The 20,199-nt window shown below is 43.1% G+C and overlaps 2 protein-coding genes across 2 annotated transcripts in view; one reads left to right on the top strand and one right to left on the bottom strand.

Moving 5' to 3' along the window:
- The first annotated feature begins 506 nt into the window (after window positions 1-506).
- Window positions 507-1,124, top strand: PMAIP1 (phorbol-12-myristate-13-acetate-induced protein 1). Its single transcript, XM_054004275.1, has 2 exons — window positions 507-558; window positions 925-1,124. The coding sequence occupies exons 1-2, from the start codon at window positions 507-509 to the stop codon at window positions 1,122-1,124; spliced, it is 252 nt and encodes an 83-aa protein (XP_053860250.1).
- Window positions 1,125-9,370: 8,246 nt separating this feature from the next.
- PDZD2 (PDZ domain containing 2) overlaps window positions 9,371-20,199 on the bottom strand; it is a 202,264-nt gene continuing 191,435 nt past the window's right edge. The window contains exons 23-26 of the mRNA XM_054003663.1: window positions 19,488-19,589; window positions 16,874-17,144; window positions 14,767-14,901; window positions 9,371-13,388 (exon numbers count right to left, since the gene is read on the bottom strand). Of these exons, the coding sequence (XP_053859638.1) occupies window positions 13,222-13,388; window positions 14,767-14,901; window positions 16,874-17,144; window positions 19,488-19,589 (675 nt within the window). The 3' untranslated portion in view covers window positions 9,371-13,221. The remainder of the gene's footprint in view (window positions 13,389-14,766; window positions 14,902-16,873; window positions 17,145-19,487; window positions 19,590-20,199) is intronic.

Below are 20,199 nucleotides of genomic sequence, written 5' to 3'. Positions count from 1 at the left end.
CCATCCCTCCACAAACCCGCCCCACACCTCCATCCCCTTTTCCCTTAGCACTCCCCATCCCTCCACCTGTGCCCCGCGCACAGCCCACCCTCCCATCTCCTCCTGCCCCGCACACGGCATCCCTCCAGCCCTTTCCGGGCCGGCAGAGTAGGCGGTGTCCCGGCCGCGGCCCCACGCCGCCCGGGCACGCCACCGCCTGCCCGCTGGGCGCGGGGGGGGGGCGGGATCCCCGCGCCTTTTCGCTACGTCAGGACGGAGGGAAATCCCCGCTGGACTCGCAGCCGCGCTTTTAGCGCCGCGCTCCGCCCCCCTACCGGCAGAACCCTGCTGCCACCGGCCCGAGAGCAACCTGGGCGCCCCGTGCTCCGCCGAACCGAGCCTAAGCTCTCCGTGTCCCGCCGGGCCGGGACGCTCCGTGCGCCGCCGAATCGAGCCTAGGCGCCCTGTGCCGAGTCTCGCCGAGCCCCGGCGCTCCGTGCCCCGCCGATCCTCGTCCCGCCGCCGCGATGATGCCTGGCCGGACCCTGCGCAAAACCGCGCCGCCAGCCGCTCCTGCAGGTACCGGAGGGGGAAGGGAAAGGCGGGGGACGGGACGGCATGGGATGGGACAGGGACAGGGACAGGGACAGGGACAGGGACAGGGACAGGGACAGGGACGGGACGGGACTGGACGGGAAAGGGACGCACCGTCCTGCGCCCGGGCGCTGCTGCCCGGCTCCAGCACCGGGTGGGCGGCCAGCGCCCGGCGCGGCTGCGGGCGCCCGTTTGGAGGCGAGAGGGATATAGCTGATGCTCCCAGCGAGTGGGGGGCAGAGAGGGTGCGGGACGGGGTGTGCTTCATGATGAGTAAAAAGTAAAAAATTGGACAAAAACTACCGTACAGTGGGGATCTCATTAAAGCGGTAACCACGCGCGTTTCCGCAGGGCGCGAGGCGGCGGTGGAGTGCGCCCTGGAGCTGACCCGCATCGGCGACAGGTGGGACCTGCGGCAGAGGCTCCTGAACCTGCTCGCCAAGCTGTTCTGCCCCGGAACATGGGCTGCCCGCGGACACGGCGAGCGGAACGGAGGAGGACCTTGGCTTTGTGGGTTTGGAAGAAGAGGCTCCACAGACATTAGGAGATGAAGAATCCTCAAATCTCGCTGCATTGTATTTAGCTGACTGCAGCCGCTGGAGGATGGCTATCACATGTTTTCTCCGAGGAATGTTACAGCAATACTGGCGCATGAATGCCAGGTGGGAAGAAAAGGATAACGATGGGCAGAGCCTCTAAACTGTGCGGTGGTGACTTGGGGCAAGCTGGTAACATGGGGATATTTGGGACAAGACTGAACTTGCCCTTCACTGTGGTCTGAGAACACTTTCAGGAACCTGGTTTCCCCAGTCACCCTCTGGTCCTCATGTCCCATAGCCATGTTTCACAGAGGAGTTCAGCCCACCTCCAGGATGAAACCAAAAAAAGTGTCAGTCTGTTGGAACTTGGGATCACATACCACACAGGAAAAGCCAGTTGCTGGACCTTTGACTGCTCCTCTTCTCTAAAGTATGGATCCTGCTGGACAAGGATCTAGTGGTGGTTCTTAAAATTTAATAAAGACAATCACTATCTTTATTGAAATGTTTTTTGTTACAGGATGTTGTTTTGCAGACTAAAAGTTGTAATTCTACGAATCAACAGTGTTGCATAGTTCTAGTCTATAGTATAAATATATAGTATAAGTTATATAAATATAGTATGTATACATGAAATATAAATGTGTGCACTGCTAGTGCATGTCACGAGTATTTAATAGAACTATTAATCAAAAGCTGTTTGTTTAATCTCAAAACACAGTATGAAAAAATGTTCAAAACATGACAAAACTCAATATAAAAAGGTATAAACAAAAGAAGGATAATGTTTTCTGATGATAAAGGAAATAAATCATGCTTCAGAGGGGGAAGCATATTTTGGCATAATATATGTATCTGAATATATATAACACAAACACAGATACATAGGTAATTGTGGAAGGATTCTTTCAGTACTACAAAGAATTTCTTGATAACAGTACAATTCTGCTGTGTCTTTATAAGTAACAAAATAACTTCAATAGAAGTAGATCCTAAAGTTGAATCGCAAGTTTTGTTGAGAATATTATTTATTCAAAGAAAGCAACTACCTCTCTTTGAAGAAATAACATCGATAGAACTGAGCGTTTCAGTGGTACAAGAAAGTAGCCTTAGATTTTTGAATGTTTAATTATAGTTACAGACAAAGGTACTTCCCTTGTACTTTATTTCCATTTCATTTCATGGCCTTCTCATCTCAGTTCTAGAATGATGGAGCTGTGGCAACATATCCAGTGGATGGTTACATGGGAATGACCCATCTCACTGAGGGGATATTACCTTTGGCTGGCTTCAGAGGAGCTGAATTAAACATGTTGGTTACTGTGAAAACAAACAGTAACTTTGCAGTCAATTCTTGTCAGGCTCCATCCTAAAAAGTATTTTTCATGGGTCCAAGACAGCAAGAAAAAGGCTGAAGCTGTTTCATAGCTACCTCTAAGGTCACTGGTGAGTTTCTTAACTACCCTTGTATATAAGCACATTTGCATTTTATAAGGCTGTATAGTTACACTTTGTTGTTTGTGTCTATTCAAACTATGTCTTCTCCTGTCTTGTGGTGAATTCCTGTTTGTATTTATAATTTATTTTTCTGTTATATCTTCTTAATCTGCCTTTGCAAAATTGTCATTATGTAACTCTGGCCACTCTCACAACCAACTGTGCAGGGGCTGTTATGTATTGGCACTGACTTCTGTCACTGAGCAGAAGCTGACTGACTTTGCCTTCTTTCCACATGGAAGACTTAACTCCATCCATCCCAGTGGTGTTACAGGGAAATTTGCTGTTGGCTTGAGCCACATGCATGGTTCCCTTCCCCTCTAAGCCAGCCAGTACCTTTTCAGGGAGAACACAATATTTCAAAAATAATTGTTATTTATCTTATACTGCAAAGCACTGCATTTTACTGACTTGTACATAGGTCAGTTTTTCAGGTAATAAAAGGTAAAGGCAAGAGTTTCAGACCAGCAGAACACCAGCTCCCAGACTAGCACTGCATTCAGCTGGGCAAAACTTCATCAAAGACAGCTCCAGCTTCATAAGAAGGGCTGCTATTGTATGTCCTGTGCTTGGTGGAGTCTTGGAATCTTCATCAAGGACACTGAACAACGACCATGCCTGTCTGGAACTCTCAGAAGAATTCAGCATTAGCATTCACATTAGTAGTTGAAAAGTATGTGAATAAAACTTTTCTTTTCAATGAATGCTGCTTGCAAAGTCAACAGGAAATGAGGTGTGGCTTTGTAGAACCCACCCTGTTCTTCAGGCTGTAGCACATAGAAATATTACAAAAAAAATGTATACTCATAAATGCATTGTCATGGGGATATCCAAATTTACTGTTAGCACAGTATTTGTCTGCCTAGTTATGCAAAGACTATTTGCTTTTTTTGAAATGTTTTAGGTGTTTCTGTGCATTGTTAAGAATGGCAGCGTTCAACAGGAACTCAGGAAAAAAGCACAGATGCAAGAGGTCAGTGCCAGTATATGACCAAGTGCTTGGTGATGTCCACCCTAGATTTCTTTTGTTATTTCTGCAAAGGATCTGCTTTATGACTTTATCAACATGAGTTTGTTTTCCTTAAGGCCTGTTCTGGATGTGTGCCAAATGTGTTGCTGTATGCTTCATGCATGTATGTCTTCAATTCTTGCTAAGATAATAAATACAAAGTGTTTACGAGAAAAATGAGTCACAAAGGTTGCTATCACTTGGGTTTTCTTTTGTGGATTGTGAGAGCATGATTGTATTATGCAAATTCCTTCCATGCTTCCATGTCAGCAGGGCAAAAGCAGGAGGGCAAGAGCAGAGTGCCAGCAGGTATGTTTTGGTAGATTAGGCTTTGCCTTCTGCCTTAAAGAGGAAAAAACCCCACAACCATGACCTTGAACTTCAAAATGAGACACCTATTCTAGTATTTTTTGTTAACTACTGGCTGCAGAATATTTGTGTGGTATTGGGGGCCCATTACTTCTACCAGAGTAGCTGCAGCTTTGTAAAGGAGTGCTCCTTGTAAAGGATAGACATCCAAGTTAAGGGTTTTGTCTAAGATGCAGGCAGAAAGGAACACAGCATTTTGTCAGGCAAAGTTTTACTTTCTCCACAGATTGAAGCTGGAGTTTAGGAAGACTGGGAAATGATGCTGCTTATCACAGGGAATAGCAGAGGGATAGTGCAGAGCACATTCTTCTTCCCTAATGCTGGGACCCAAAGATGTGTCCATGCAGAGGAGAGCCTGAGATCCTCCCCTGCTGTGCCAAGCACATCAGCAGGCTCCCTGCTCACTCACTGTGCTGCTTTTTCCCAGCTTCACAGGCAAGGAACACCATCCCTGTAGTTCATATTCCCAATGCAAAGGGGATTAAGAACTTCTGGGCCAAAGGTTCTTGTTTCTAATAACCAGAAAAAAGCCCCAAAGAGATGCAATTCCCTGTTCTTTCCCACTTAGTCACCAGCAGAAGCCTGGAAGATTTTTACTTTGGAAGGCATCAGTGAAGTGGCCTGAGAAGCTCCATCAGGATGCTACTGTAGGTGCTGCACAGAAGTCTAACTCATACTTGTGTGACTCATCAGACTTGTCAAAACATTCAGACACTCTCACCTGCTTCCCACTGGAGTCTGGCCCCGCTCCAGCCCTCCAGAGCAGTGTCCAATCACCTACATAGCATGATGCCTGTGACCTGTTCCTCCCTAAAGGGCAGGGGGAAAAAAAAATCCTATCACTGGGGCATGGCATTGCAATCTAAATGCATGTGACTCACCCACAAGCATCTGATATCAAAAAAGCAAAATAAACCCACCTGGTGAAGCAAACTGACAGAGTTGCCACCCTATAACACTTCATTTACCAAAGCACCTGACTGGACAAGTACAGCCCTGGGTCATGTTTGCACCGTGGTCCCCTAGGTGAAAACCAGCCTGGCCCCCTCAGCCAGCTCACACCTTCATACCTGAGACTGGATGCACAAGTGGTATTTCCCAAACAAAGTGCCAGACAAGGAGATACTTCCTCTTCCCCTCACGGGATGTTTTTGTAAATCAGCTGAAAAACAATGTCTCATATGCTGCTCATTATTTTTAGTAGACACTGCTGGATGAGATTAAGTTTAATCACTTTCCTCCCATTAACACAAGAGGGTGTGAGGGCATGATGTGCATCCATGAAGGTGTAAGGAGGCTGGACAGGAAGAGTTGGGGATATAATGTGTTGCCTTTCAGTCTGGCAGGGTTTCCCCTGAAGCAGGTGACTGTCTGATGGTGGGACTGTCAGTGAGCAATAGTCCCAAAAGCTGTTACAGCTGTAAACAAGGGTCCTCACTCAAGCGCGTCAGGACGTTGTCTGGCCCACATAATAAATGGGCCACACTAAGGCTGCCCTGCCTTCTCACACATGGGCTCTTTGCAATGCAATTCTCACCAGCCCTCTGAAAGCATAGAGGTTGGTGTCACTCCTTCAGCAACAGGAGATATGCCATGAAATGGCAGTGACCACAAATAAAACAGTTTCAGCCATTTTATCTTCAGCCATTTCATCTTTGGTGGCTTTGATGTCATTCCCTCATCCCCATGGAAGTACAGTGGGAGCACCATGAGGTTCAGAGGCTCAGCTCCTTCATGAAATGGTCATCACTTGAAGGGGCAAGGTACCTTTTTGTAGTGGACAAGCCAGCTTGCAAATCTCAGAAAAAGAAATTACTTTCAGCAGCACCCCCGAATAAGGCCAATATTGGGATGCTGGCACTTCCTTCCTCAGCTCCTGGGTCCAAGCTGGGATCACAGTCCCCTACTGCATGGCAGAAATTAAGGGCAGCATTCTGCTTCAACCTTCTCCTTTGTGCTCCTGACAGGGATGTAACAAAGCCGCAACATAGGCAGGAGGCCATAGTCATGTCTGCCCTGCTTGGGATCAGGAATTAGGGAGGTAATTTTTGACAAGAGCAGCTGGATGCTGGACATTACCCAGCACCACCGTAGCACATCAAGGAAATGGCTTTGGTATGTAGGGAAAAATCCAAGGAATTTCAGCACCAGGTAGCTTGTTTGCTCAGTACAACAGTATCAGACTGATTCAGCCACAGAGGGGTGAGGCCAGCACATATGCAACTATCAGTGGAAATGCAGGAAATTCTGCATTTAATATTGACTAGCATCATAAAATACTTTGACACAAAATTTCCTTCTAGTCACAGCTTTACACTCTATGGGATGGAAGGGCAACTCCTTGTTTTAGGGCATGTTTATGTGCATGAAATGTCCTTTCATATCATCATTAAATGTGAGGGTTTTTTTAAAGGAAAACAATTTAACTATTGCAATCATAATTAATTTGTGAAGTCTTTTAGATGGGCCAAGTGCTTTAATAAACACAGCTACATAAAAGAGGAAGTCATGACTGGCTTTCGCTATAAACAGAGTCCAAAACAGGCTTTTACTAAAGGCTGATAGAGATAGTCTGGTTTCAGCCATGCTCCTGAGAAGAAGAAACACCTCATTTAACAGAAGTGGTGGGGAATAAGTCCTAGATAATGCAGATCATTCATTCCCCAGGCATCTATCGGTATGAGGCTGCTGGACACAGGAAGAAGGGGCTGCAAAAGCAGTTACGCAACTCAGTATTGCATAGAAAGAAAAAAATCCAGCTCCCAAACGCCGGACCAAAAATCTCCCAGCACCAGGCAAGAAGGCATGGGCCCGGGCCTGGCAGCACAGAGGCAGCAGGGTGGGCATGCCACCTATCCATGGCTGGTGGCTCTGTGGCTGACCCGGCATGGCCATGGGCACCACAAAGTACAGCCCAGGGCCATGGTCTGGGAAGGTTTTACTTCTTGTAATTGCAGCGACATGCTTCCCTGTGGCATCACTCCTCTGTGTTCATGGGTGCCATACCCAGCCACCACCTGCCCTGCTCCTGGCCAACCACAGACTCCAGGGCGGCCTGTGGGAACCTTTTCCTCAAAGATCCTCCTTCACAGCATCCCTGCTTGAGGACAGTGACCATTAGCCTCTAGTCAAATGTGGTAAAGTGGCATTTTTGATACATTCCTGAAATAGAGATGAAGGAACAGACACCAGAATCACAGACCCTATTCAGACGGCATTCAGCTCCAACAGGGAGCAGGAGAGCAGCAAAATTGTAAAAAAATGAGAAATTAAATGGGACTTTTTAGGTAAAATATGTTTCAAGTTCCTCATTTTCCCATGCCCTAAGGCTTTCACAACTGAGAGAAGTAAAAATTTTCTAGTACTTTACACGTCTTGGTGGCTAAATGAAGTCATGTACTAATCCATTTACAGGTAAGTTCATTGTGTCTTCTTGCTTTTGTATTCCTCTTTACTTAGCTACTGACTGTGGCAATTAAGATTTCCATTGAAGATATTAAAGACTAATCTTACAAGAGCCAGGCTGCTTGGAGGTTTGAGCCGTGCTGACTCCACCTGAGGCCATGTGTTGGAGAAATCAGGACAGACAGGAGGATGGGATAAGAGGGAATCAGTGAAAGAGAGGAGAGGAGCTGGGCTGGCCCAGCACTGTGACAGCAGGGGGGAGCAGAAAGGCAGAGGAAATCATTACTGAAAATATCTTCTTCTTTTTCCCCATGTGGCCCTGGAGGGAGAAGCCAGGCTCCAGTTGGGGACAGATGTGCTGAACCAAGCTTGATGGGACTGCATACACCATCCCACAGCTTCCCAGCCATCTTCTTCCCAATCTGCTGGTTTTGTGCCTTGCACAGTCTCACTACACAACAGCATAAACTCTGCAGCATCCCTCATCATCATGGCTGTGTGCAAGGGAGAGGGATGGGGAAAAAAGGGTCCCAAGGCAAATGGAAAACTGGTATACCACAAAGCTCCTCCTCTTCCCCTCCAGCCCAGGAAAGAGTCCACGTGCACAGAGGGCAGGCTGGGAGCCAGCCACACTGGCCTTTCTCACAGGACGAGTCAGCAGAAGCTGTGGGCTTATCCCTCCTCAGACAGTACTTGCTCCTTTTCACCCTCACAGCATGGCACGTGGAGAAAGAAACCGAAAGCAAACACAGTGGCTTCTGGGGCACAAACCTGGGGGTGAGAGAAATGCCCTCTGCGCCCTGTCATAGGAGAGCGAATGCCTTCCTTCCCCTCGCAAAAAACCCCACCTGTCCCTTTTGGGCAGCACTGTGCACAGGAGGAAATAGAGAGGCTTGCCAGGCCTGGCACAAGATGCAGGCGAGTGCCATGGGTACACCAGGGAAAGGTCAGGACTGCCCTGTGCCATGTGGGAGTGCTGCTACAAGTGCCCAACAGCCAAACACAGAGCAATGCACATGAGCCTGCAGTGCAGCACACTCCAACTCACCAGGCCCTGCCTCCAGCCCAGCCTTCACTGCAGCGACCAGCTGACGTGTCCGTGTGCTGCCAGGCAGTGTACCATTTTGGGCACCTCTGGCATTCCACACATCAGAACGGCTGAGAGGAGAGCTTTCTGGGCTGGCTCGTCTTTCCATGAGGAAGGATTGCTTTGGTCTGCTGTGCAGTGACTGTGAAGTGACTTGTGTCTAAGAGAGTGGCCCACTTGATGCAAACCTCGCCAGATTTGAGGCTGTGGTCTCCACCTCCCACTATGAGCTCCACTTCAACTCCACTCCATCCACAGAGAGTCTCCAGCCCAGCCTATTCCACCAGCTCACTGTGGCTTTGAAGGGAATTTTATCCCCAGAGTAGGTGGGAAACTAGAACAAATACCGGGTTAGGCCTAGCTTTATAAAATCATTCTCTACACATAAAATCCATTTCCTTACAGCCCAAGGGCTGGGCAGGAGGTACAGGTTATAGGTAGCATGCTCTAGGGACTGCTGCTTTGATGAAAACTCCACATTTTCCTAGGAAATGGACAGGAGAAAACACAATACCAAGCAGGTTTTATAGAACATCTCATACCACTTCTTAAAAACTTGAGTCTTCTTCACACTGGCAGTTTTTAAGAGGGCACTATTTTAGTTCTAGCTTAGATGCACACCTGGATAGCATTTACGAAGTCTTTGCTCTCCCTGACATCCTTGTCCCTGTGATACCAGTTCCAACTGTGGACCAGAAAGACTGGTGTAACAAATTAAATATCTAGAGGAGTACTAAGGATACAATTTATTTTCAAAATCACTAAAAAACCCAAGCAAAACAGTTTATGGCAATACAGATTGACATAGAAGAGACAGAAATGAAAAAATGTACAATCTATTTCATGTTATTGCACTGACTTTTTTATAATATACAAGGCATATTAAACAGCTTTAATTAAAAGAAGTTTTATTTATATAAATAAAAGTGTAAATATACAATATCATACAATAACTGTATCAGACTAACACACAAAATCTACCTACAGTGGGATCCCCATTTTTCTCATGAGCTAGTCTACTCTTCATCAATATTTTCACTTGTACATTTACATAACCTAAACATAGAAACAGGTAAACATTCCCATGTGGGAACACTTCCTTCAGAATTTGACAAGAACATTTATCAGGGTTAATTTCAAGTGAAGGTCATTAGGAAATATGAATCACTTAACAGTTTCTTAATATTTATCCATCCTTCTATTTTTTTTTTTAGTGAGAAAATGATCACATGTTTTTCCCTCCCTAATCTCAGAGTTTTCAATACAAATGCAGTCCCTAGAGAAGCTGGAAAAAGCTTCCAGGTACAAAAGGTTGCAGAATATGCAATGGCAGCATCTCACTGCTCTCATATTCATGATGTGCACCTTCAGCTGCCCCAGGCCTGGGTGCACCAAAGCTCTAAACCTCCTCCATCTAGGAGCAAACTCCCCTTGTCTGGAATGCCTTCAGCTCCCTGGTGAAGAAGTGCATAATTTCATCTTGATTTTTTGGTCTTCTAGGATGCAGCTGCCAAGTCTCTGCTCCCTAGATTTTGGCCAACACTCCAGCAGGGTGAAGAATCACCATATGCAAACAGCAAGGCCAAAAGTGGTTGTGATCCTACTGAATACTGATGAACTAATGCAACATCTTCCATCATTTTAGTGCGACCAGGCTCTCAGAAAAATAACATTTACTTTGCCACGTGCGTATAACCAAAAATTTACTACATCTGCTTGGTCTAACCATCTTGTCTGTAATAAAGCAGACACCCATACTGCATAAATCCTGGAGCTTTTTCAGGGCATGTCACCCCAAGAGAGATGTCAGGAAATGCTACTGTAATCAGTGAAGATGTTGTTCTTTCACAAGGAAAAAAAAAAAAAGGTATTTTCAGGAGCAGAAACAATCACGGTTAAATACAATTCTTCTGCTTGCTCTAATGTTAGTAGAGAAGTGGTATCTTTCTACCCATAGTAACTATTATCAGATTTAAAACATTAAACCTATCTTTTAAATTATAGCCACTACTGAATCACACACAAAAATCCCCATTTCTGTTTGCTGTTACTCAGCCAACACTTATCTACGTGCATGTAAAATAAAATACTGAACAGTATCTGATTACTGAAAAAAAGCCTTCTAAATCACTCACAATGAACAGTACCTGCAAATAAGCATCGGAAAATACCACCACGTATCATCTTAAAACACCTCAAATTAACTTTAATTTACAAAATGAAGATTTTACCTTTGAGTTCACACTGGTTTAGGAGTGAGGGAGACATATGCCTCCCTGCAATGGAACCTTCAGAATTCTAGACTGTGGACTGAAAAAAATGCCATTGCCTAAAACACAACTGTGATTTACCACATTAAAGTAGCAAAAAGTCAGTACTCACTGCACGTATTATACGTATACAGGTATGCATTCACTACGCTGCATTAAATTCCACATGCATTTTATGTATCTATTATACACTCTATTACAGTCGGATTTTGGTCATTCCTGAACAAGGCCTTCCCATTCAGCTGTCCCTGCCAAATTATCTTCTCCCTGTTTTTCAGCAAATATGCAGGGGTAACCTCTTCTATCCCATCACAAGCCTGGAATCTGTGTGGTCCTCCAGCCCTAAGAGCTGTATCCTCCTGAAGCCTCTCCCACCACGGAGGTGACCGGAGGCATGGACCAGTCCTGACAGAGTGGCTGAGCTTTAGGTTCACAGGGGACCCAACTCCACAGTCATCTCACAGCATTGAACCTGAATTAGTTTCAGCAGAAATCCTGCAGGCAAAGGAGCTGTAGGACTACATACAGTATTGCCTTTCTTGTAACCAAAAGCTGCATCTCTCCCTGGATTCACATGCTAATACGTCACTGAAAAAGAATTAAACATATTTATTCATTTTTAGGCAAACATTGCACAGTTTTTCTATTCATCTGATCTCAGGTTGCCTTGCAGAACTGAATTTTCTTCTGCTCATCATGAGCTGCAGTCTAATGAAGCTGTCACAGAGACGAAGCCAAGTGAGTGCTCCACTAACCTGGAAGCAATTGCTTCAAGCACTGCTGAATAAATATAAATAAACTGAACTATGATGGGTAGTATGATCTTGGGGAAGGGCCAAGTGACAAGCCCAGACCTTTTTGTAACAGCTACACAGTGTCTTGACTCACTGAAAACAGAGGCAGCACTTCAGACTTGGACTGGTTCCAAGCCAAGGACTCTTCACCCTGGGCATGTTGGCTGCAAGCTGTCTCCAGCCTAAATGTGATGTACAACCTGAGCACAGTGGAATAAACAACTTGTTCTCAGCTGATAAGGACACTGGCCCATTTCCTCCTATATGCATTTTATGGTGTTTAGCTATCCCATATGTAGGAAGAGAAATAACAGAGTCTAATCTCTTGCACCCATACACTCTCCTCCCAGCATAGCAGACTAAGCAGCATGGCTCACTACTGATACCTCTTCTGTCAGGAGAGGTGAGAAAATCCAAACTAAGCTCCTGTGGCATTGCAACCCTTCCTCTTTTGCTGTACCCAACACCCATCTATACAAACAGTTTTCAGTTTCACCACCCAGAACCCTCAGTATGAGCCCAGTCCTGACGCAGTTGGGGGTACTTGCATCATCCACACACATCCTCAACTCACTCTCACACAAGCAAAAATAAATACTGGACAGGAGAGAACAAAGAAGACCAATTAAAAGCCACCACAGATATGGCCAGCTCAGATTTAATCTGTTATAATCCCCATTTTTAGATCACCACTTTTCAGCTTGAGTCTTTCAAGTTGGGCAGCCTTAAACCTCTTGAAGATAAATAAAAGCAGCCCAACTTGCAGACATTCTTAGCGGTCACTGAAGTCTGTGGGATCTGTAAGTGCTCAGCACCTAAAATTATCCCCCTTTTAAGAATATATATATATTTTAAAGGTGCCTAACATTAGAAGCCTAAATTTGAAAATTCAGACCCCAGTTTTTTATCAACCCCATTTTAATCATAACTAACAACTCAGTATACACCTTGGTGGACAATCACCTATTATTTGGACATGATTTTCTTACAGATTTTTGCCGCATTAAAACCAAGTGCTTTCAGATACAAGTTGCACCTAGAAGTAGATTCAGTTGTGGTGGATGCTGAGTTAGTTCATTAGTTTTAAGAGGATTTTTTCAGCTTTGCAATGAAATTCTTGTATTTTAGGCATACAAGTTGTGCAAAATTATACTCTTTTGTCATGCACTTTTAGCAAAACTGCACTTAGAAGAATAAAGTGAGATTGTTCCAGACATTCTCTTATTACAACAAAAAAAAGGACCAGACCCTAAGGAAGTGTCCTTAAGACTTATTACAGCTAAGTGATATAGTACAATCTAAAACCCACCCTTGTCAACAGGATGGCAACCAACAAGTTCTACTACCAATACTCTGCAAGATACTAAAAATATCAGGGACAGGCACAGTGTTATTTATCTCAGTCAAAATACTTTAAATCAAACCCAGGAGAGGTCTTGAAGTTCCAATAAAACTGCCACATAATACAAAATTGTCTCTAACTTTTGGATTCCTTCATCCCCAGTCATTAGGTGAGATCTTTGAAGCTCATCACATGCTTGCTCAGTGGTTCTCCAAGGCTCTTAACACCTCTCTGTAAAGCATTAAGACACTTCTGTGCGGCTTTATAAACAAAGACAGCTTTTAGACAGTTATAAATGGTTTGTCTTAGCAAGTGTGACTAGATGTAGTGCTTCCATCATACTGCAGTTCTGTGTTTTCTGATTAGCAATTGAACAGGCCCCTCTGGCACTGATTTAATGATGTTCCAGGCATCATAATGCATGAGCCCAATTAATGACTTCCCACTAACAGCAAGAAGTTCATCTCCAGTTTCGATGTTTCCAGATTGTTCTGCAGCACCACCTAGAAGCAAAAGTGGGGGAAAGTCAGTGCTAAAAGAAAAAAAAAAAGTGAGTCCACAAAAATCTGCTTTCCACTGGGATGAAATAAACCATTTTTTCCAACTTCATCCAATTTCAATACAAGTTACTAATGTTCACCTCAGCTCTAGCAAGCTACCCCATGCCACATCTCGCAGAAAAGGTTATTTTAACCAAGATAAAGCCTTGTTCTCAGAAAAGATGTCTGGTTTTCAAGGAAACAATGTAAGTGCATGAAATATGCTGACTGGTCTTCTGTAGTTGTAAGAAACCTGGTTGATAAAATAACCATGAAGGTTGTATATGGCATGGATGTACTTTCTCAGCTTCAAGAGGGTAATAGGCAGATAATGCAGCAGACTGTAAAACCTGGGATGAACAAATCAAACACTGATAGCAAACTCTGGACAAACACCACTCACAGAATGCTTCTAGAGAGAGGCATACCCTTCACTGCTGATGAAAGTATGTTTTCTGTAATGACAATTAAACTAGCATGAGCCATCACAGGAAGGGGAAAAGGACGTTATGTAAGGATGTAAATGAATGAGTTTAAAAACTAAACATGCCCTTTACCCTAAGAAGCACTTTCTAGAGAGGGGAAAAACACACACACACACACAAACTGACAAGCAATTCAGTAAATATGTGTTTGATTTTTTTATCTTGATGAGGGAATAAATCATTGAAAAGTAATTATGTAAAAATGCTGTGCACATGTAGTTTCATCCAGAGTTTCAGTCGCCTTCAGAAAGGGCCTTATTTTTTACTAAACTGACATGTGACATATGAAAGTCACAGCATAGTTCTGGGACTTGTTTTCTTTCTATGTATGGTTCATATAAGTTTAACTACCTGCTGACAAACAAAGCACCCATGACTGGCAGTTTCTGACTACAAATATCCCATATTCTTAGCAAAATCTAATATTAACATTTAAAAAGAAAACAGTAAAACAAAAATATGGTAAAATTCATAATTGGGCATAATGCAGGGTGGTGCTTCAGTACCATGCTGATTATATGCACTATGCCTTTCTTAGAAAAGAGAACTGGATAAGGCATGAATGTCTCAGACCACTATACAGATGATTCCTGCTGTAGTCTAATTTCTAGAACAGTGGACAGACCCATACTTAGTAGAGCAGATTGCTCCACATTTACTAGCAGATGCAATCCCTAGCCATTCCTGGGAGTGTTTTTCTTTTGATGACCACTTTGGCCTAATAAGTGGCAATAAATGAGAGCCACAAAACCCACCCTTGCTTAAAAAAAAAAAAAAAAAAAAAAAGCTCTGAAATGTCTGTACAATGCACAGACAAAAGGAAAACTGGGATAACATCCACTGCATGCATGTAGTACCTTTAAATATCCTTTTTACAAGCAAGGGTTTATCTCCAGCAATGGAAGCTTTTCCACCATCGAGACTGAATCCCAAACCAGCAGAGGTTTTCAATAATTCAACACAGATGACATCATTCATGTCCAGGTTTGGATCTGCAATTGAACATGCACAGCATCTTATGCAGATAACAGTAAATAGCAAGTTGTGTTTGGTTGGCTTTTGCTTTTGGTGCAGTTACAGGACAATTCAGACAATTCAGTTACTCAGACTAGGAGATACCACCAAGTTTCTCAGAAGGGAATGCACTCTGTTGTAGCTGTGAATGGGAGACAGTACAAAATGCATTTACACACAGGGACATTTTCGTTTTACATGTTCAACAAAAACCTGCCAAGGCATTTTTCTGGGGCAAAATTACAGCTAGCAAATTTAGCAAATACCCTAAATATCACCAAAATAACTGAAAAAATTACAAAAACAGGGAGTGGAGAGCATTTATTTTTCTTTCATTTACTCCCTTTGCTTATTCAATGAACTATATCTTTTTAAGAAACAGGAATGAATGAAATGTTTAATTAAGCAAACATGTTCCATTCTTTTAAGCAAAAATCTGTAATCACTTACTAGGGTGAAAAATTGTTTCTGGTCTCCTATCTATGTATTTAATTATAATTAACTGTAGCTGTACCATGCCTCCTACATAGCAGATATTTCTGAAGTGAAGTATTCCTGTAGCTGACTTAAAACATGATTTTGCTTAGGAGGAAACAAATCTGCAGTTTTGGAAAACAGGATCCTCTTTGCCTTGTGTGAATGTAATAATTATGTAGTCTATGTTACCACAAATTACTGCTACTGTTATCTTGGACTACTTTAAACGTTAAAACATCTGGCGATGTCCTTTGCCTGGAAGGGTGGGAAGACGTTCTGAATGACTCAACACTATTTTGTTTGTGAGATAATGTTGCCCCCTAGTGCCTGGACCCAGCAGATATTCTGCATTTCTCAGGGTGCAGGATGTAGGGAGTTTAGGGCAGAGAGGAATTCTGAAGTAATTACACAGATTATATCCATGGGAGCAATTCCAGAAAGGCTGATCCATTAATTAACAGAGCGCTTTTTTACTTTTTTTTTTAAGCTGCGTTACAAAGTCATATCATAAAACCCAGTGTAAGCATAAAACAAAATAAACTGAAAAGAAAAAAAATCCCCGTGAGACCAGTAATGATTACATCCAACAGATTAAAAAGAACTGAGTGGCAGCTCTGTGTCCTTGTTTTGGAGTGGACAGAGCAGAGTGCCTGGTGTTGCCCTGGAGGAGGAAGGGGGAAGCCCCTGGTCATCCCCTGCTCTTAAGCAGCACCATCCAGATAGGTGTTGAAGGGGTTTGGGTCTTAAATCTCAAAAAAAATTCAGAGGTCTCTTCCTAACACCCCAGGTGCAGCCTTTACACCAAAATGTTGTCTTGTTCCCGAACAGGAACCTAATATTCCAAGAATACATTTCCATTTAAACCATTTGTCCCTACTTTCCAATGGGATGGCTGACTTCAATAGGCTTACTTCCATTTACTGCAATATAAAAATAATTTTTTCTATGTTTCTAGTAGAAACAGTATGACATCTGCTTTTACAAAGAACAAGCTCAGTCCCTACACTTAATAAATGGCAGGACATGGGACTTTGTCTTTAACATTTTTTAAAATTATTTCTGGTTGTTTTCTGTCTTGCATTGACTACTGTTATTGCTTAGAAGAAGTTTATCCTGGATTGGAAGAATATGTGGAACCACTTACCTAAGTAGAAATCGGATTCAGCCCTAAATTACGTTTTCTAAGTTTGTGCCCAGTTATAATAATAAAAAAAACCCAAAAAAACCAAACCAAACCAAAAAAAAAAAAACAACAAACAACCCCCCCCAAAAAAACCCCACAAAAAACAACACAAACAACCAAACCCCAAACTGTATTTAGGTTCCAAAGAGAACAAATAAAATTGAAAGGTAATTTCATTTTCTCCCTTCAATCAAATAAGGCACATGTTTAATCTAAAACACATGGACATTTTTCCCTTCAGTCTGCTCTGCAAAGGAATCCTGCCAACTATACTTGGACAAAGATCATACCTGTTCCTATTTCCATGGAAACATCCTTTCCAGGCCCCAAACATTTTCTGCCAGTAGCTGGTATCTCGAGTCTGGAGGAATTGTTTGTTTTGTTTTCTTCCTTCTGGATGACAATGACTGCATATTTGTACAGCCTTGCCTGATGAAGAGTATTCAGGACATCCCCATGGACTGAGCTTGCCAGAGATTTACCATTGATTGACAGAACAAGATCTCCTCGATGGATAGTCCCTTCTTGAGATGCCACTCCCTTTGAAAACACTCTGTGGACCTACAAGAAAGGTAATTTTAACAAAGACATTTTAGCCTCATGACCACACAGCGTTTTACAGCCCACGCTGAACAAAGACTCTCTACCAAAATTTGCAGCCAGTGCCCACTGCCTGGATATCAAGCACACAGCATCTGCTCCAGTGAACACCCTCAAAGTGACTAGACTGAGCTCCATTTGGGGATGGGGGAATTCAGAGGAAAAGATGCTGTTATTGCACAGTTATTTCTAAGCCAAAGATGACCAAAACCAGTGAGGGAATGTAATATCACAAATCAATTATGCTTTCATTAAACTCTTCAAAGGCCTTCAGTTAACATATTTCAAGCTACGTAAAGGTTAAATCCACGTCTGTGCCGTAGCAACCACCAAGAACACACCCCCAGTTCCCACTGACTGGGACATGCATCCTGTGCTGTTTTCAAATGCACATTTCTAAACATCTGTGCACAGAAAGGCTCTGACTTACTGCAGCTGTACAAGTATTTAATTGTTTGCCTCAATATGGCTGATCAAATATCATGCAGATAGATGGAATGGGATGATTTAGCAGCTTGAAATGCATTTTCCTAGAGGAAAGAATACTCTATTCAGGGTGGATTAAACTTTGAGAAAACTTCCAGCAAGTTTAGATGTGTGTCATTTACAAAAAGGAACTGACTAAAAGACTCAAGACCCAGTGTTTAAGGACTTGCCTATTAGGCACTCTAATTTTAGCAGCCAGAATATGGTTTCCTATGGAGACAGTACTAGGTCTGCCAAGCAAATGTTCAAAGCAGCAAATCTGTGGACACAATTCTGCATGGCATTATCTTTAGGAATTTATCCTAATACCTAGACGAGCAGCAAGGCATCAGAAGCCTTCTAGCTCCTATTCCATCTCACTGTAGGGCCATGCTGAGATAGGCACCTGCTACAACCCTACAGATCCAATAAGATAAATTTCCAGCCAGTCTAAGCCAGCATTCAAAGCTGGAATAACAGCCTCAATAACAGATGAAGGCATGCAAATGCAAGTGGAATACAGGGGTCATGCCCAAAAAATCTGCTGCCTTCCCTCAGCTGCTCACCTCCTCAGTACCAGAAGCTCACTAGGCATTTCCATTTCTTCACCCAAGTGTGGATATAACAGCTCATCTAAGCAGCTCAGCACCCAGTGGCAACCCTAAATCTAGCTGGGACCCAGAATTCTAGTAGGTCAAGAACATGTTTAAGATCCCTTTACACCCCCTGAACAAAAAGCATTAGGAAAGAGCAGGAACTCATTTGTTCATTCTGTTAGCCATGAGACTATTTGGTCTCATGGCTAACAGAATTCAGGAAAAGGACATCATCAGTTCCATCAGACTGAGAGGGCTCAAGATCTTATATTTTAGGTAGTCACAGTCTCTAGGTAAGGAATTCTCTAAGGAACTCTTTGTAGGGGGACACTGTTTAGCTTTCCTCTTGCTCAGAGCTGCCACTATTTGGGCCAGAGACAGGGAACAACTTCTATAGTGAGAGAAGTAGAGGCCTGCACTCTAGACTTCGACCATATTCTAACTTAATGACACTTTAATATAAAATACGTTTATTTATATTGGTCTTGTCTAAATGCAAAACCCAGAAGATTCCTGCAGGGCATTCTGCAGGCCCCATAAACTGAGGACATACCCTTCTTCTAATCTCAGCATTTAATGGATATCTCTTTTTTAGGGCAAAATTTGAATGCATATTTTGTGTTTAAAAAGCCATCACACAGGACATGAGTTTCTTGTATTTTTCTGTCTCACTGATCTGTTTTTAAACATTCTCTTTTTACATACCAGTATCTTAACAGGACACTATCTTTGGTTCAGAATGCTGCTTAAGACTTAAAAAAACCCTAACCAGACAACAGCCCTCATTTACTGACCACCCACAGGTCTTACTAACTCAAAACAAACTCGTGACATGAAATCCGTAATGTTTGCTGAGGTCTGCAACAACCAGTCTCATGATCTAAAAAATCCTTCAAAAACTTTGCTGCACAGAGATTCCTTTCAAGGGCTGGAAATTAAAGTCTCCCCTAAAAGGCTGTGTACACTGCAACTGCATGCAGAATTTTATTTACATGCATAGGATTTAGTTCTAGCCCACCCCATTCAGTAACAGATTTTTAAAGCCTGAAAGCATAATTGTTATCCATCTCCAATAATAAAAATTACACTTCCCAGACACCCTGATTTCAGTAGCAGATGGTAAGCTGCTGCTTCTGAGAGACACTGTGAATGATTTGCAGTGACTCTTGATAAACAAGCACTTGATCTAATCACCTACTTTAAAGTGAGCTTTGTAGAAAAATGACTTGCAGCCATCACTTACTGTGACCGATTTCTGTTCCAAGTCTATTCCTCCAGCAACACTAAATCCCAGGCCAGCTCCTTCTTCTTTGTGCAAGACTACAAAGTACGTGTCTTCTTTGCTCTAGCAGAAAAATGTAGGAGGGGAAGAAGAAACACAAAACCAAAGATTAAGACCAAGTACCCACATAAATGACAAATTCCCAGTACCCACAAATTATGTCAGGTGAAAAAAGAGAAGTCAAGGAATTAAAACTAAGATATTAAATGCACTTCATGTTACAGAATGAAGCAGCCATCTAGGAGAACTCAGGTGACAAGGAAAGTTTCTTCAGTCAGTCCAAGGCTAGCAAACAAAGTCAAAATTAAGTCAGTGACATGACATTAGACCTTGGGCAGCCTAATTTTTACAGGCTGTAGACAGTTTTGCATTGTTCAACATTTTGCAGTCAAAATTCAGTATTCCCATACACCTTTCTGGACCAAGCACTGTACTCTTCAGTGAATTACTAACACTTTTGTTATCCAATTTCTTCTTCTTCGAAAGAGTAACATAGATGTAATGCAGGGCAGTTGCATCACCCTCTTCTCAGCAGGCTGGGCAATCCTGCAAGGGGCAGTGGCTACATTACTGATGCTTGGGAAGGTGAGATGGGACAACAGAAAAATCTATTTCACTTGGGAGATGAAAGTGAGGACCCTGTAAGGACCTGAACAGGACTATAGTGCTGTTG

The sequence above is a fragment of the Vidua macroura genome, chromosome Z (genome assembly GCF_024509145.1).
Source record: "Vidua macroura isolate BioBank_ID:100142 chromosome Z, ASM2450914v1, whole genome shotgun sequence".
NCBI classification, from domain to species: Eukaryota; Metazoa; Chordata; class Aves; order Passeriformes; family Viduidae; genus Vidua; species Vidua macroura.
The sequence above is the reverse complement of the archived record's forward strand: the minus strand, read 5'-3'. Positions and strand labels throughout refer to the sequence as shown.